At 42.6% G+C, this 17981-nt stretch overlaps 1 protein-coding gene across 8 annotated transcripts in view; it reads right to left on the minus strand.

The window, feature by feature from the left end:
• HDX (highly divergent homeobox) overlaps positions 1-17981 on the minus strand; it is a 52782-nt gene that overhangs the window by 17365 nt on the left and 17436 nt on the right. For 7 of the 8 annotated variants that reach the window (XM_079961666.1, XM_079961662.1, XM_079961664.1 and 4 more), the window contains 3 exons: positions 13616-13669; positions 8710-8856; positions 1853-2060 (listed from right to left, as the gene is read on the minus strand). In XM_079961666.1, the coding sequence (XP_079817792.1) occupies positions 1853-2060; positions 8710-8856; positions 13616-13669 (409 nt within the window). The remainder of the gene's footprint in view (positions 1-1852; positions 2061-8709; positions 8857-13615; positions 13670-17981) is intronic. The other variant, XM_079961665.1, reaches the window with a different exon arrangement.

A 17981-nucleotide genomic window follows, 5' to 3' on the forward strand; every position in this document is an offset into this window, starting at 1 on the left:
CTTCACCCCAAGGCAGAGAAGATCTGCAGACTTTGTTAACTTACTTGGCTTTCAGTCATCTTCAACCAATTCTATGTTATCTTACTCTTTTTATAATTGAAATTCTGACAAACCCATCACAAGTTTGCTCCCAACAGTTCTCGGGTTCTTCAGCCACTTTCTCAGCAAGTTGTTCAAACAAAATGATAAGATCAAGCCTGGCATACAAATCTGCAAATGTGTCTTTTTTTTTTTTTAAGTTCAGAAGCCAAAGTCTTTGTTGGGTTTGCTCTAGTCAGAAACACCAGGAGCAATTAGCTGAACTTGTAAAGCTAGTGAAATGTGCAACTGCAAGTTCACTCCTAACTAAGTAAGTTGTTGGTTCTTCTGTTTTGTAACACTGCATCAAAATCAATGCTGTTGTGGCTCTACCACCTGCTATGTAGTCAAGTTTGAATTACAGTTGCCATTTCACTTGGGCAAGGAACTGGCTTTTTGTTAAGGGGTCACTGTCATACCCCTTTCCTCCTGAAAGGCCAGCCACCCTATTACACAGCTGGCCCTGCCTGTTGCTCAACTGACTAATGGGAGATGTTCAAAAATACTGATACTGATCACCACCCTGACTGGGACTGGTTTCCACACTAGGGATGGGGCTTGAAGAGGCAGACATTTTCTAGACATCTTCCCATGTGGCAGGCACTTTGATGCCTCTTCCTTGAGTAGAACTAATATCTTGAGGTGGGATGGGGGAAAGCCACCTACACAAACCACGCTGCAGTTACCAGTGCTTTTCTTCTAGAAAAAATGGTTCCAGTATTGTGTACCCTTGAGTAACCCCAGGAAAAAAGCACTGGCAGTTACCATTCTTAATCACACCCTCAAAAATCTGGAACAAACTACTGAGGATGTACAGAAGCTACCAAGCAGCTAGCTTTATCCTACATCCTCATGGCAACAACACTGTATTCAATCCAGAGAGGTGGCTGAACAATCCTCTCTGACCCTGAGGGACAAACCACATTCACTGTGACTCGAAGATCCAGCTCTCACTCCCTGACATGTGGTTTTTGTAAATGTGTACAATGGCACTTCCACATGCAATATGAGCCTCATTTCAACTGAGCACATGCTTTCTTCTAGCAAATCCTGCTTTCTCCACTTCTAACTTTCAGCTGTGTCTTCAGTTGGCAAAGTGTTATAGCTCAGTGGTATGCCCAGTAGCAGTCAGAGGTGTAAGCAAAGGCGAGGAGCCATTTTGCACTTGGCTTCCGAATGGCAAGCATCACTGAGGCAGGAGCACGGCAAGGGGAGCTGAATGCAGCACATGCAAGCAGTGAAGTCAATCCAACACTTCTGCCATCATCCCCACCGAACAACAGGCTCTCTATGCCTCATCCATACCCTACACAGCAAGCAGCAGCAGTGCTTGCTAACTGCAAGTCAGGTATGCAACACCACCCTGCCTTCACTGCCCAACTGACTACTACAAGGTATGCCGTTTGCTTTGTGTGCAAAAGGTCCCAAGTTCAATCCCGGGCATCTCCAGGTGGGACTGGGAAAGACCCTATCTGAAACTCTGGAGAGCTGCTGCCAGTAAACATAGCCAATGAGGTAGGTGGGGGGGCCAATGGTCTGACATTTTATAAGGCTGCTTCCTTATCTTTTGAGGATTTCCCAGGGCTAAAGGAAAACTTTGTAATCCTGAACATATTTAGATTTAGCCCCAAGTAAATGCATTTAGGATCCAAATGCTAGTTACTTCCTGGGAGTAGCTTTGGAATAAAGGGAGGCAACATTCAGGCAACATTCAGACTATTAGGTTAAGATTGAACAGAAATAACAATATAATACTAGTGACAAGTTTGAATACCTTGTGAGCTTCCTTCTGATAAACATATTGAAACTTCATCATTCCTGTCATTATCATCTCCAACATCTGTCGAAGCATCATCTTCTGGAATGGTTATTGATCTACTGCTGGAATCAGATTGATTGGGGAAAAGAGCAGGGCCACCTAGAGGAGGGAGGACTTCAATTCCCATTAGACGATATTTTCGTCTTCGATTCCCAATCCAAGTCTTGTAATGAGAAGCAGACATGGAGAACATCAGAAGTTGTAACTAATTCTGTATAATAGTATAACTTTGTGTTAATGGAAATGTTACTTCTGTATGCACGCTACTGTATTTCTTTGTAGCTTTTTTAAATAAAAAAATCATTAAAAATTATACTAAAAGAAGTTATAATTGATTCAGAAGTTGGAATGTAAAGGAGGAAAGCCCTGAGATCTCCAAGTCTAGGAGACCACAATTTCCCTGCATAAAGCAACTGGAAACAGTCTGCCTACTGTTTTCCTGGCGCTAAAGAACAGGCAGAGGTTCCCCAAAGATACAAGCAGCAGCAGCAAGAGTCCGAATTGGAGCATATGACCCTAGTGTGGTGTCAACTCTACTGGCTCCCCATTTACTTCTGGGCCCAATTCGAAGTGCAGATATTGACCTTTAAAGCCCTAAGCAGCCTGGAAATAGGATATTTTAACAGGAGTGGGGAACTGATAGCCTTCCGGTTGGTGGGATACAATTTCCATCATCCCTGACCATTGGCTATGCTGCCTGGGACTGATGGCATTTCAAGCCAACATAATCTAGAGGGCCTCAATTCCACATTCGTCTTAAGGACTGCCTCCTTCCACAGGAGCCTACATGCTCTGATAGATCTTCAGCTGAGGTCCATGCCCCTGTTATCTGATATGCTCAAAAATGGTAATGCAGAGATGGAAAAAGTTCAGAAAAGGGCAACCAAAATAATCAAGGAGATGGAGCAACTCCCCTATGAGGAAAGGCTGCAGAGTTGGGACCTTTCGGAGAAAAGGCAAGTAAGAGAGGCAAGTGATAGAAGTTTATAAAATAATGCCTGGCATGGAGAGAGAGGACAGAGAAAAGCTTTTTCTCCATCACTTGTAACATTAGAACTTATGGACATCCAATGAAGCTAAACGGAAGATTTGTGAAAGATAAAGAAAGTACTTCTTCACAAGATACATATAAAGTATGGAACTCACTCCCACAGTGACGGCCACCAACCTATACAGCTTTAGAAAATAATTTGACAAATTCATGGCAATCAATGGCTTCTGATGATGATGATCAATGGCTTTCTCCACAGTTGGAGGTAGTAATGCTTCTGAATATCAGTTGCTGGAAACCACGGTAGGAGAAAGTAATCTTGTGCTCAGGTCCTGCTTGAGGACTGGGTTGGTCCATAGGCATCGGCTGGCCACTATGAGAAGATGATGCTGGACTATATTGGCCATTAGCTTGATACAATAGGCTCTTCTTATGTTCTTATAAAGTAGGGCTGGCGAGTATGTGGGATAAGGTCTTTCTGAAAACCACATTTAGGCTTTGGAACTCTCTTTCCCTGGGTGCTTGCTTGGTCCTTCACCCCATCTCTTATAAAGACCCCTCTTGAGGGGCTTTTGGGGAGTATCACAATACTGTTGTGTCCTTGTTGGTCGCTTGCCAGCCACTTAGATGGTCACTGATATAGACCTCATCAAAATGTTTCCATGAGATGCCCAATCCTCTGCATGGTTACAGCCAATCAACATACACAGCTGCATCTCATGGTACAGAACCGGGGCACTGCAAGTGGGGGAGTTGTATGTCTAAAAGTTCTTCCTCTCACAATCTCCTTGCTTTTTTTCTTGCATGACAGAATGGCACTAATAAAAATATATAGCATCTGCTCTCTTTTAAATATTTAACCTCAGTAGACCAACAACTTAAAAGCTATGCTTTATTTAGTGGTGTTTCCACTTTTAGAAATGGTGGACTATGGTGAGGCATTACTGCACCCTCAACAGATCAGTGAAATACTAAGTCAAAAACACAAGGGCTCATGAATTGCTCCTTTAGCTGGAAAGTCAACAGCTTCAACAAATCAAAGTTGTTTTGTATGTTTTTAAAACAAAACAGAACAAAACCCAATATGCTTGAATTAATTGTTGATTACATTAAACTGAACTGGCCAGAGACCTACTTAGTCTTTTTGAAAAGATAGTATTTCCATTATGGCAATGTTTAATTGAGCTCTTGCAGAATGAAAAGGAAGCGGTGGGGGTGGTGAACTACAAATAAAACATTGCTAAAGAAGCACCTTAGTCCTGGGGAGGAAAGTATGTAGAATTTAGGTATCAAGAGGCAGAAAAAAAGAACTGACATTTTGTCTCTTTTCTCACAAATTTACTATGGCTGAAACAGTTGGTTAGAAATTCTCTGTCCAGAAAAATTTTGCCTCCTTCCTAGATAGCTGTGCAGCAAAGGGCTTCAGAATGGGAGCCTAGTAACTGCACTGGTATTTCCACCCGAGCCTAACAATGCCTAACTCTGGAGCTCTTGTTGGGGCCAAATGGCTCGTTAAATACTTTCTCCTTTCTACCCTACCATCCTCACCACCCTGCCTAGACCCTAGATCTATTCATGTGATGCTTCTGCAAGTCAGCTGAGAATCTGGCCAGATCCTGTATGTTGGCTACCACATTCCTACATCATAGTTGCTTTTCAGGTCACCGTCCTCAGCCCTCTAAAGCACATTAGTTATTATAGCATAGTTTCCATGAAGCTGAAGTAACCTTCCAGGTCTGCAAGGGGTATCTTGGAAGATGAATCAAATTCCTTTTTTTTTTTTTTTTTTTTTTTTGATAGTTACAAGCTTGGTGGATCAGGGGAATTCTGTGGACACAGTGTATCTGGATTTCAGTAAGGCTTTTGACAAAGTCCCCCATGATATTTTTGAAGATGGTAAAATATGGACTGGATGACGTAACAGTTAGATGGATTTGTAATTGGCTGACTAACCAAACCCAAAGAGTGCTCACTAACGGTTCCTTGTGATCCTGGAAAAAAGTGACAAGAGGGGTGCCGTGGGGTTCTGTTCTGGGTCCGTTGTTCGACATCTTTATAAAAGACTTGGATGAAGTAATTGAGGGGATGCTCATCAAATGTGCAAATGACACAAAACTGGGAGAGGTAGCCTATGCTGTGGAAGACAGAATTGAAATTCCAGATGACCTCAACAGATTGGAATAATGGCTAAAAACTTAAAAAACTAAAGAGAGAGAGAATTTCAATGGAGGAAATTTCAGGTTCTACACTTAGGCAGGAAGAACCAGCTGCAGAAATATAAGATGAGAACCACCTGGATTGCCAGTAGTACATGTGAAAACGATATAGGGTAGACCACATGCTTAATGAATCAAAAGATGTAGCAGCTAAAAAGAAGGCTGCATTTAAAAAAAAGTATAGTGTCCAGATCACATCTGGAGTCCTGTGTCCAGTCTTGAGCACCACAGTTTAAGAAGGATATTGACAAAAGGGTATGTGTGCAGAGGAGGGCAACCAAGATGATCAAGGGTCTGGAAACTAAACCTTATGAGGAACGATTGAGAGGACTGCATGTGTTTAGCCTGGTAAAGAGGAGACCAAGAGGAGACATGATAGCCATCTTATAATATCTCAAGGACTCCTGCATGGAGGATGGAGCCAGCTTGTTTTCTTCTGCTCTGGAGGGCAAGACCTTAACCAGTAGCTTCAAGTTATGAAAGAGGAGATCCCAACTAAACATCAGGAAGAACTTTCTGGCAGTAAGAGCTGTTAAGACACTAGAACAGACTTCCACAAGAAGTGGTGGGCTGTATTTCTTTTGATGTGTTTAAGCAAAAGTTGGATGTCCATCTGTCATGTATGATCTAGTTGAGATTCCTGCATTGCAGGGGCTTGGACTAGATGGCCTTCAGGATCCATTCCAAATCTACAATCCTATGATTCTATTATATGTTAGCTGCTGAGGTGCCAGCCCCTGGCAGGCCCTACCACTGATGCATGCTCTTTCTACCCTTTCCTGAAAAATACTGGGTGCTTTACAGTGAAGGTCTGAAGTTTAGCATAATGTCACTTTGAAATACTGCGGGGAATTAACAGCAGCAGCTCCCAGATATCAGCAGGAGCCACCCAGCATTCCCTGGTATGCTGCTGCCAGGCACAAGCAGTTAAGTCTGCCAGCCAGACACTTTGCCAAGGACCCCCTACACCTTGCCCTGTAAGGACACTAGTTAAAGTGGTCAGCAGACAACATCTTTTGACAACTGCTGCTCTGGCAACATAATCAACTTTGTAGCAGAACAGCAATTTATTTTTCCCTGAAAAGTTTCTTAAAGGTTAAATGGGCCAGATCCTTATGTCTCCCACACCACCCCAAGCCAACGTATCTTTATTTGCCCCACACCCACATGGTAGGCAGGTGAACCTTAGCTGAAATGGCCTCGTAAGCCAGAAGGTGAGTCTAACTAGGTTCACAGGCCAGGAGCTACCAACTTTGCCTTTGCAAATTTTCTGTCCTCAATTTCTGTTAACCACTATTCCCAGCTAGGCACCATCTTCTTGCTAATCATTAGCACATTGGTTAGTACCTAGAATCTGCAGCATTTTCCAAAGTGCTGATTCGACAACTTCCAACTCACTGTAGAGACTGCAAGTGTTACAAGACCAAAAATCATTTTTGCAGTGTTTGACCTGCGTCAGTTGTTTCACACATGCAAACCGCTAGCTGAAACATAATCACATTAAGGGGTGTGCAGGTCTTTGCTATCATTTTTGAAGGTTCAGAAGACAGTCAATTTTGGGGCTAATAGCTCTGCATAAGGAATGACTAACCAAAGAGAAACTAAGTTTCCCAGTGGTTAGGAGATTGAATTTCAACACTATCTACCACTCCATTTTTTCCACATCTAGCCACCTGTAGACCAATTACATTGAAGTTACACAGTTTAAAGTATCCTAAGAACCACCTTCGCCCACAGGTGCCTCTCCTAAACTCGGTTCAACATTTGAGGTCCTACTTCACATCTCTCCTCCAACTGAGGTTCATCAGTTGAGAAAGAGGAGCAACACATTTTCAGTTCTGGCAGTGCCTGCCCTATGGAGGCTGTCACTCCATGCCTTCCGGCACCTGGTGAAAACCTGGTTCTTTACAGGCCTTTTCAGAGAAGCTACTGAACATCTGTTCTGCCTGCTGATTTTCTTGTAACACTTTATCATGCTGCTTAATATTGCATGGATTACATGTACAGGCATTCTGGGTTCTGGGTCATTGTGCACTTGCATGAAATCGTGTGCAATTGAAACACCCCATTCCATCCCGCTCTCACCTCATTCAGCCCACAACCTGCCCCTACCCCACTCCTGTTCCGCCCTTTTAGTGACGTCTTATGTTTCCAGGTCACTTCCAGGTTCGGCACTGTACGTGTGTGCGCAATCGCGCACATATCTGTTGCGCCTAAAACGTTGCTTGCCTGTATCTCCATCCTCTTGTGTGCTCTGAGTTCCCCTAGTGGAAGGAAAGAAGGGCAGAAATTTCTAAAATAAACACTGACATTTAAGTCCCACTGAGTGCAGTGGGCTATGTAGGCCTGGATATCAGTTATCTCTACTTCACTGAGTTAGACCAGGCTGTTACCTAATACAGTGGTACCTTGGGTGAAGTACTTAATTCGTTCCGGAGATCCGTTCTCAACCTGAAGCTGTTCTTAACCTGAAGCACCACTTTAGCTAATGGGGTCTCCTGCTGTTGCCGCGCCGCCGGAGCACGATTTCTGTTCTCATCCTGCAGCAAAGTTCTTAACCCGAGGAACTATTTCTGGGTTAGCGGAGTCTGTAACCTGAAGCGTATGTAACCTGAAGCGTATGTAACTTGAGGTACCACTGTATGCTCCTCTCCACAAACCTTTAGGATATGCTAATATTTCCCAAAGTATTTTCCCTCTTTTGAAATTTCAACAACGCAGAATGAAACACTGCAAAACATGTTTACCTGCTCTGAATACTTCATTTTGGGAACAAAATCTGGGGTTTCCTGCTTTAGTATTGGGGGAAGAGGGGGTGGGCAGAGAAAGGACACAGAATACATAAATTCCTGAATATTAATGTTGTTTGGAAATATATTTACAAACATATATATTTCAGGGGAAATGCTTCTACCTGCTTTAGGTAATTTTCACCAATTTGTTATTTTAAAGATAATGGTGAGTATCATCATCATCATCACTGTGAGACAACAAGTTAAAGTGGTTAGGGTGTTGAAGTAGAACTGGGGAAGATTTTGATTCTGATTTCTACTCAGCCATTAAGCTCACTGTTGGACCAGTCAGGGTACCAAGCAGAGGTCTTTCACAACTCCCAAGGTGAGTGACAATGAACATAGGACCAGAAACATGCAAAGGGTTACTCCCAACACAGAACTGTGTTGCTCCCTTAGCAAAATAACATAATATAACATAACATACTCAGCTCCCAACACAGAACTGTATTGCTCCCTTGCAAAAAAATAAAAATAAAACTCAGCTCCCTTCTCCTTCACAAGGAGCTTTTATATTTTGACTAACTGCACAAGTTATTCCTTTTCAGTTCCGCAGAAAGCCTTTGCTTGTTTTAAAATCCCAGTCCAACTGGACTGTCAAACATGCAGCTCGTGCTGCCAATTGATAAAAGTCTCACCTGAGGGATTTTAACTATAAATAGACAGGAAACAGAGCAAGAGAGCACTTCCTAACGTGGCCATTCATTATGTAACACGTGCAGTCTATTTCAGTCTACCTCATGTAATTTTTTAAAAAAGCTTTCATCTAGGCTATTTTCTGCAACCAGAAACGGGAGGACTGGAAGTTCTTACCCGTACTATTTCACAGTCAACATTTAACTCCGCAGCGACTGCTTCAATTTTCTCTCTGCAAATTGCACCAAGGCTCGTCATGCCCCTGTCCCAGTATCTCTTAAGGGTAGCTAAATCCCGGTCACTGAATTGTGTACGGTCTTGTAGCTGTAAATCAAGCACACACTTTATTGTTTTAAGTACTAGAAAGGAGACAACAATTGAAAATGAAGGTGTTCCACATGGTGTTGCAAAGTCAAAAATGAAAGCCCAGTTCCTAACTCCTAACCTTTGAATGAAATGAGAAGTTACCATGTAGATTAGGCTGGTGATAAAGCACATGCCTGGTCACTTGCGGGGGATAAATATGGCTGCATTTATGTGGAAAAGCATGGCTCTCCTCCTCACCATGCAAGTTGAGGGGGAAGCATAATAACTCCATTGGTTATTGGCTGCAAAGCCAACTTGCACAATATAAAACAGGGGTGAGGAGCCTGTGGCCCTCCATATGCTGCTGGACTACAACTCCCATTATCCCTAACTACTGGACATGTCAGCTGGGGCTGATTGGAATTGGAGTCTACCTAAAGGGTTACAGGTTCCCCAATCTGGATATAAAATGTACTACTAAAAAATGAACTTTGCGGGGGCGGTGGCGTTAATCTCTGGTCACTAAACACCAGCCCCAAATAAGAAGCCACCCAAGTGGCTCAGGGCTGGACTTTGGCAAACTTGAGAAGGAAGAAAACTCCAAATGGAGGACAGCCAGCAGGCACCTCGCTAAGCAAAGGGATTTTTTAAGTGACATGGTGATTGTCACTAACCAAGAATTAGGAAGCAGGTGGTTAAAAAAAAATCCATGTAAACAAGCTCTTTGACTGAAGATTTCACTTTGCCCTTTAAAGCACCACTGTCTGCTAAATCATTCACATCTTGCCTGGCCTTAAATTCATCAGTCATGTTATACAGATTCTGAAGGACAGGTTGTCAGACAGTTTTCTGGCAAAGAACTTCAATTAATACACTATAAAAAGCAGCCCTTGTGGCTAAGTAGAGGCTGCCTCTCTGTCATGCTCAAGATTACATACGGTTTCTCATGTGTGAAGGTCAACATTTGTTTCTTTTCAACATTGGGTAAGGGATGGCCTGCAAACAGCACTGACTCTTTTGAAGGGCTTCCTTTCCCTGTCCCCATACCCTGAATACTAAGCAGGATATAAATATCTGAAATAAATAATAAATACCCCTTCTAACCACCATGCAAAAATATCTCTTATGCCACAGCATGGGCAATGTTGTGCTGAAGGTAACGCTCTCACAATTCTTTAACCAAAGCTAAAGATTCTTTGGGACGCGGGTGGCACTGTGGTTTAAACCACAGAGCCGAGGACTTGCCAATCAGAAGGTCGGCGGTTCAAATCCCCGCGATGGGGTGAGCTCCCGTTGCTTGGTCCCTGCTCCTGCCAACCTAGCAGTTCGAAAGCACGTCAAAGTGCAAGTAGATAAATAGGTACCGCTCCGGCGGGAAGGTAAACGGCGTTTCCGTGTGCTGCTCTGGTTCGCCAGAAGCGGCTTAGTCATGCTGGCCACATTACCCGGAAACTGTATGCCGGCTCCCTTGGCCAATAAAGCGAGATGAGCGCCGCAACCCCAGAGTCGGTCACGACTAGACCTAATGGTCAGGGGTTCCTTTAAAGATTCTTTAACCTAAGTTCACTTGCATCGCAACTAGGAGAAAACAGAGGTATGGGATAAAGAGGTGTTTATCAATGCCTTGAGATACCTATTGGCCTTAAAATTATCCTTTCTTTTAACTATCTGGCATTATATTCTTCAGCTAATTAAGACCATGTTCACTTGAACAGCTAAAATCCCAAAACTGCTTTCATTCCACCAAGAAAGCAGTTAAGGTGAAGATTCCTGAGCAGTTTTTCCAGAGTAGGCAACCTCACACCTCTCTGGGGTTCCTGCCTCAATTATACAAAGACTGAAACCCCTGGGACAGCATCTAGCACAACTGCAAATACTTAAAGACCGTGTCTGACTATATATAAGAAAAGCTTCAATTTTTAGATTCTCTGATCTATAGTAAGGCACCATATCAAAAGCAGGGGTTGGGAACCACTAACCCACAAAGCTTCCCCATCCAGCAACTACTATTGTGCACTTACTCAATTTATTAATCCCTTTACACATAAGCAGTTTACAAAATTTGAAGAGCATGAAGTATAAATTTTAAAAATGCATTAAAACAAATGTACAGTGGTACCTCGGGTTACATACGCTTCAGGTTACAGACACTTCAGGTTACAGACTCTGCTAACCCAGAAATAGTACCTCGGGTTAAGAACTTTGCTTCAGGATGAGAACAGAAATTGTGCTCTGGCGGCGTGGCGGCAGCAGGAGGCCCTATTAGCTAAAGTGGTGCTTCAGTTAAGAACAGTTTCAGTTTCAGGTTAAGCACGGACCTCCGGAACGAATTAAGTACTTAACCTGAGGTACAACTGCAATAATAACCTATCAAACAAACCAAATACAGTGGAACCTTGGGTTAAGAACTTAATTGTTTCTGGAGGTCCGTTCTTAACCTGCAACTGTTCTTAGCCTGAGGTACCACTTTAACTAATGGAGCCTCCCGCTGCCACAACACCGCCACCGTGCGATTTCTGTTCTCATCCTGAAGCAAAGTTCTTAACCCGAGGTATTATTTCTGGGTTAGTGGAGTCTGTAACCTGAAGCACCTGTAACCCGAAGTACCACTGTATGAGATCCTACACATGCACAGTGGCACATACAAGGGTGCTTCCATGGGATTAGAATTTATTTTCCAGGGCTAGCATACTACACATTCTCCTTCTAAGATTACATTAAGAAGTGGACTGAATCCTCTTGGTAATAGTTGTCTTTAGAGGGGACAGTAAGTGTCTGTGTATGCTCCACCAGTATGTGAGGGTTTTGCTGAAATTTATTGATTTAACGAAATTAATATACTGTGTATTCAAACTAACAAACTTTGAGAGATTTACATAGATGATTTCAAATGAGGGTCAGGAAAGCAGTAACTTATGGATAAGGCCCTAGATAATAAAATGTAACTCTTTAGAAGCAATAAATCCAGGATACTAAATACTTGGGTGTTATAAACTGGGGGAAACAAGATAAGGTTTTCCAGATCTCCTGCAAACTTCCCAAAATCATTTAGTTGGTCTTTGTTAGAAACAAGATGCTGGAACAGACGAGCTCTTCATCTAATTCAGGAGGATTCTTATGTTCTGAAAAATAGGATTGCACTGCCCCACTCCCACAAAGAGTCAATGGGAAATGGAAAAGAAGCTCAGCTGAAAGAAACATTTTGACAGCACAGATGAGAACAAGGTGGGTCAGTACATGCTCCAACACATTCAACACACACATAATTTAGCTGTACTAGAGGTATTTGCCCCTTTCCTAGCTGTCATTGATATTTGGGGGAATGTGATGCTGAAAGTATCAAGAAGATGAATCTCTTATACAGTGTTGAAACAAAATTTAAAAAATCCTTCCAGTAGCACCTTAGAGACCAAATAAGTTTGTTATTGGTATGAGTTTTCGTGTGCATGCAGACTTCTTCGGCTTTGGGTCAAAATTTATCTGCAGCTCATTTAAGAATGGCATTCAAGATTGTCCTAGGTCACAAAACCAATGGAGCTATTTTGTTGTCCTAGCACAACTGGAGACACTTATAACATACTTTACTCTTTTAGCAAATCTCATTTGAATACAATTTCCTTGTGCAAATAGAGAGATTATATGAAAGTCTAGAAATTGTGTCATTTGTTAAGACTACAGCATCTACAAACAGGTTTAAAATTGCTTTAAAAGCATATTCAATTGCAGAGATTGAGGCTATTCAATGCCACCACAAATTGATAGTTAGATAGTTAACCAACAACACTAAAAGCAGAGTCTGTGCACTGTTGTTTTTCCATGGTAGATTTAGAGTTATTGCTGAACTGAAAGATTTATAGTTCTCTGTCATTGCATTTTCCTTTCGCTATGTGCCAGACAGCCTGGGTTCCATTCTCTCTAAATTAATTAAATGAGACAGAAAAGGAGAAGGCAAAACTATTTAGAGGCACACAGAATGTAAGAGGAGAGCTTTCAATAGTTAGTTGAAATGGACTATAAATTCTAAATATGAAGGTTTTACTTTGAGAGCCATCCATTAGAGACGTCTTTGTTACTCTTGCCATTAGCAATGCTCATCTCCTTTTAAGTCTTATTCTGCATTTCCAAAGGGCTATGCCATGCTATTTTTCACTCCACTGAGCTTTCCCAGTTGATTTTAGTGACACCAATCCATCACTAGAATTATTTGACAACTGGAAATACATTGCAGTCCATCTTACAAAAGGAGGATTCCTAACAGCAGGTTTAATTTTGAAGTTTTATTGCTTTTGTCATTATTTAAGCCAACAGTGAGAAATCCGTGTTGATACTGCTAGCTATTAATAAAATATAGGAAACATTACTGTCAATGGGGAGACTTTTAGGATCTCCATGAATGCAGACGATAATTTTCACCCTTTCTCATTCACTACTGTCAGTGTTGACAGACATGCTTCGAGCATTTTACAAGGTTGCAAGTTAAGTATAACATAAATCGGAATTCCTATCAATGGCAAAGGCAATGTGAATATGCAAAGTTGCTTGGAAAGACAGTGCATACTTCTGACTGTGGGTTACACATATCTAACAATGTCATCTCTGCACTTTGACAGGAGATGCTGAGGAAGCAGGAAGGAGGCTGTGGGTGGGGAGGAAAGATTTCATTTCAAGACAAACTTTATTTAAAACCCTACTCGCATTAGTTTAAAAGTTCTAAGCTTAAAATACCTAATCTAAGTCTGCACTTTGTTCACTTACTGCTTCAGTGAGAAGTACTTACAGCTCTTTTTCGTGAACTCCCCATAGTCCAAGGTGCAGGAAGATTTCCTGAAATCTGAGAAAAGAAAAAGAATATTCTTCAAAATGGATTTGGGAAGATACACAATTGTTGTCACAGGCCAGGGAAACTGTACCTGGTCAGTGGACTGCATCTGGAACTGGTCCACACCCGCCCCCCACCCCAGGCAGTCACCTGGAGTCAAGTGATTCAACTTTAAAGGGTGAATCATCATCTTCCTTTCTAGTCATGGATTTGCATTTGGTGCCAAATTTAAAAGGCGCCAAATACAAGCCCATGCACAGGAACAACTGGGAGCACATTCTAAAGCTGTGGCTCTACCCACTCTCCCCCAGACATTATAAGATGTCAAGTGTGGGAGCAGGTGGGCCTCAGGAGTCAGAGATTTATTCATCTCCGATACTGAGCTTGGCTCTTGTGTTGTCTTGACTATCTTATGTTGCCAGCAGTGTCTTGAAGTCCATCCTGGTAATATTAAGCCCAAACAAACCAACTACTCTCACATTAATCTGGGTGCCATCGTCCTTAAGTCCATGTTCCCCTACAATGAGTCCAAATGTCATCTGTAGTCTGAATCACATAGCTAGGCACCTGAATGAGAATCTGTTTCAGCTGACCTGGAGAAGGCTATCCAATAAAATCTTCACACTTAGATTGGAAACAAGATCCTCAGATGGAGGTTGTTCATAATATGCAACCTTGGCTGTTTCTCAAACAGATAAAAGTCCACTTCACATGTGTAGTTCTTCCAGAACTCTGTTCCCAGACCTGATGTGCAGTGATAATTTATGCCATCGTCCTTTGTCCATTCACATTCCACTCCTTCGAAAACATTCCTTCCATTGTTCAAGGCCTTACAGAGCTATAAATAATGCCCCGACAAGATGCCTGCTCCGTCATTAAAACTCTGGAGATTATTTTCCTCAGCCCGCCAGTTAAAGAATAAAGTCACATATATAAAGTCCTGTCAGATGTAATTACCAGTCCTTTGTCTTGCCAAATTACTCTCTCCTCCACTCCTGGTTCAGTCCAAAGCTAATTTAAATAGGGTCCATTATTTGGTCAGGAACATGGGACGCGGGTGGCGCTGTGGGTTAAACCACAGAGCCTAGGATTTGCCGATCAGAAGGTCGGCGGTTCGAATCCCCGCAATGGAGTGAGCTCCCGTTGCTCGGTCCCTGCTCCTGCCAACCTAGTAGTTCGAAAGCACGTCAATGTACAAGTAGATAAATAGGTACCGCTCCGGTGGGAAGGCAAATGGCGTTTCCGTGCACTGCTCTGGTTCGCCAGAAGCAGCTTAGTCATGCTGGCCACATGACCTGGAAGCTGTACGCCGGCTCCCTCAGCTAATAAAGCGAGATGAGCGCCGCAACCCGAGAGTCGGCCATGACTGGACCTAATGGTCAGGGGTCCCTTTACCTTTACCTTGGTCAGGAGGGGAGGGTATAGAAAAACACTGTAAAAACCCTTTGTTGAGTATAAATCAGTGCCCCCTTTCTTTTCCTCAGTATCAGACAAAATAACATCATAACAACTGCACACGATTCTTTTGTTTTGCAGGGGAAGCCATTTCAGGAGTGCCCCTTAAGTAAAGCCAATATTCCAAATTCTTGAGGAACTGATCACAGATCATGCCAAAGACGGAGGTTCATCCATGGCAGAGACACACTTCCCAGGTTGCACCCGTTCTGCCTTTCAAGCTGGCAGATACAGGCTTAAGGGACACTGCGGGATACCGTGCACTCCCCAGAATCCCCTGAGGAGCTTTGCCAGGAATTTTTCCTCATAAATTATTGCTTTCCCTGCTCGGACATCTCCACTGCCCTGGAGGGTAGAAGAGCTCGACCACCATGACCATGACATCAGGCCGGAAACCGGCTGGCTGTTTTACTGTTGATCTGATCTGGCAGGATCTGTCTTATCAACCTAAGCAGCTGTGAAGTTAACTACTCATCAAAAGTGAACAATTATTCCTTTTTAGGAAGCTGGACACATAATTTGCCAGGCCTACTATTAAAGACACACTGCAACAGACAGATGCGGACAGGTGTCTGGTAAAGTGCTTTTATAGCCTAGTAGCTTGTACACAGTTGGGCACAAGCCTCGGCCCAGTATACCTGAAGGAGCGTCTCCAGCCACATCATTCAGCCCAGACAAAGAGGTCCAGCTCCGAGAGCCTTCTGGCAGTTCCATTCCTGCGAGAAGCGAAGTTACAGGGAACCAGGCAGAGGGCCTTCTCGGTAGTGGCACCCACCCTGTGGAACGCCCTCTCATCAGATGTCAAAGAAATAAACAACTATCTGACTTTTAGAAGACATCTGAAGGCAACCCTGCTTAGGAAAGTTTTTAATGACCGATGTTTTAATTTATTTTTAATCTTTTGTTGGAAGCTGCCCAGAGTGGCTGGGGAAACCCAGCCAGATGGGCAGGGTATAAATAATTTATTATCATCACCATCATCATTATCACCAAGAGAGTCTGCTGTGGCTTGTCCCATTCCTAGTACAGCAAACAGCTTGGAAGCTTCCAAGCCAAGGCTACTTTGACGTGACACGGCTGTAGCCCTGCACACTACCAGTGTTTTCTATGTATGCCACGCTATAGGAGCAAGGTTCGCTTCTGAAAGTGAATGACTATTTTTCAAGTGTACTCTATTAAAAAATACTAATAGAATTTCTATTAAGAACACACTATTTTAAAGTATTTTAAAATATCAAAAGTACTACATCTCAAGACAAACATTTCATCCCAAAGGAAAAGTAGATTTCAATATCTAGAAGTATCACATTGCTGAACATAATGCAATACTATTTCTGCTGGCAAAAATTTGCATGCAGTGAAAGCCATTAGCAATTTTTTCCTCTATAATCAGATTTTGTTACATTGAAATTGCCAAGATAAAATGCGCTCTGTCCCCAGTCAATGGCTTTTCATAATCAAGCAAAAGATCACAATTGTTCTGGTTTTCAAACTGGAAAAATAACCCGTAATTAGCCTATCAACCTTTTCCATGAAACATACCCCACAGGTTTTTATTCTTTTATTACCCAAAGAAATCTAAACTCTACTGTGAAATGCAAATTAACAAGCAGGATTTGGAATGGCAGGAGATAACCACAACACTCACCTGTAACATCTAAATAGAAAGCATTTTTGCTTAGTGTTTTTTTTAAAACAAACAAAATAAAACCAAAAACATTAAGACAGTTGTTTCTGTAACTGATAAATGCTAGTCCAAAAGCCCACAATCTATGTTCTTCAAATATGAAATCTAAGTCGGGGGTGGGGCTGCTTCCCCACATTTTGTGATCTCACAGAAAACCCACCCAAAGGTGGTTTTTAGCCCCATAAGAAAGCTTCCACTGATTTCCCAATGCAAGCTTTGTAAGGAATGGAAATTTGATACAAACTTAGTGCACAAGGAAAGAATCCATTCACCATGGTCCTGGATCCAGATTGGGGGCCCTTCTCAAACAGAAACATTGCACATTAAAGGCTTGCAAACGTTTTCAGAGCCAACTTTTTCAGAGCCAAATCCATGTACAATTTCCTCTCCACATTAATAAAGAAATTCGGAAACAATATTTTTTGAACTGCTAATCTAGCCATAGAATTTCACTCTTTCACTATAAAAGGGTCATTTTACCATTCACTACTAAATGAAATTAATAATAATAATAATAATAATAATAATAATAATTTATTTATACCCTGCCCATCTGGCTGCATTTCCCCAGCCACTCTGGCTCCCAACATATTAAAAACATGATAAAAAATGAAACATAAAAAACTTCCCAAAACAGTCTGATACAGTAGTTGTTTATTTCTCTATGATGGGAGGGCATTTCACAGGGCGGGCACCACTACCGAGAAGGCCCTGTGCCTGGTTTCTTGTGACCTCACAGTGAGGGAACCGCCAGAAGGCCCTTGGAGCTGGACCTCAGTGTCTGGGCTGAATGATGGGGGTGGGGACGCTCCTTCAGGTATACTGGGCCGAGGCCATTTAGGGCTTTAAAGCACTAACACTTTGAATTTGGCTCGGAAATGTACTGGGAGCCCATGTAGGTCTTTCAGGACCCGAGTTATATGGTTTCGGCAGCCACTCTCAGTCACCAGTCTAGCTGCCACATTCTGGATTAATTGTAGTTTCCGAGTCACCTTCAAAGGTAGCCCCATGTAGAGCACATTGCAGTAGTCTAAGCAGAAGATAACTAGAGCATGTACCACTCTGGTGAGACAGTGTGCGGGCAGGTAGGGTCTCAGCCTGTGTACAAGATGGAGCTGGTAGACAGCTGCCCTGGACACAGAATTGACCTGTGCCTCCATGGGCAGCTGTGAGTCCAAAATG

This window comes from Podarcis cretensis (genome assembly GCF_951804945.1).
Source record: "Podarcis cretensis genome assembly, chromosome: Z".
Classification (NCBI taxonomy): domain Eukaryota; kingdom Metazoa; phylum Chordata; class Lepidosauria; order Squamata; family Lacertidae; genus Podarcis; species Podarcis cretensis.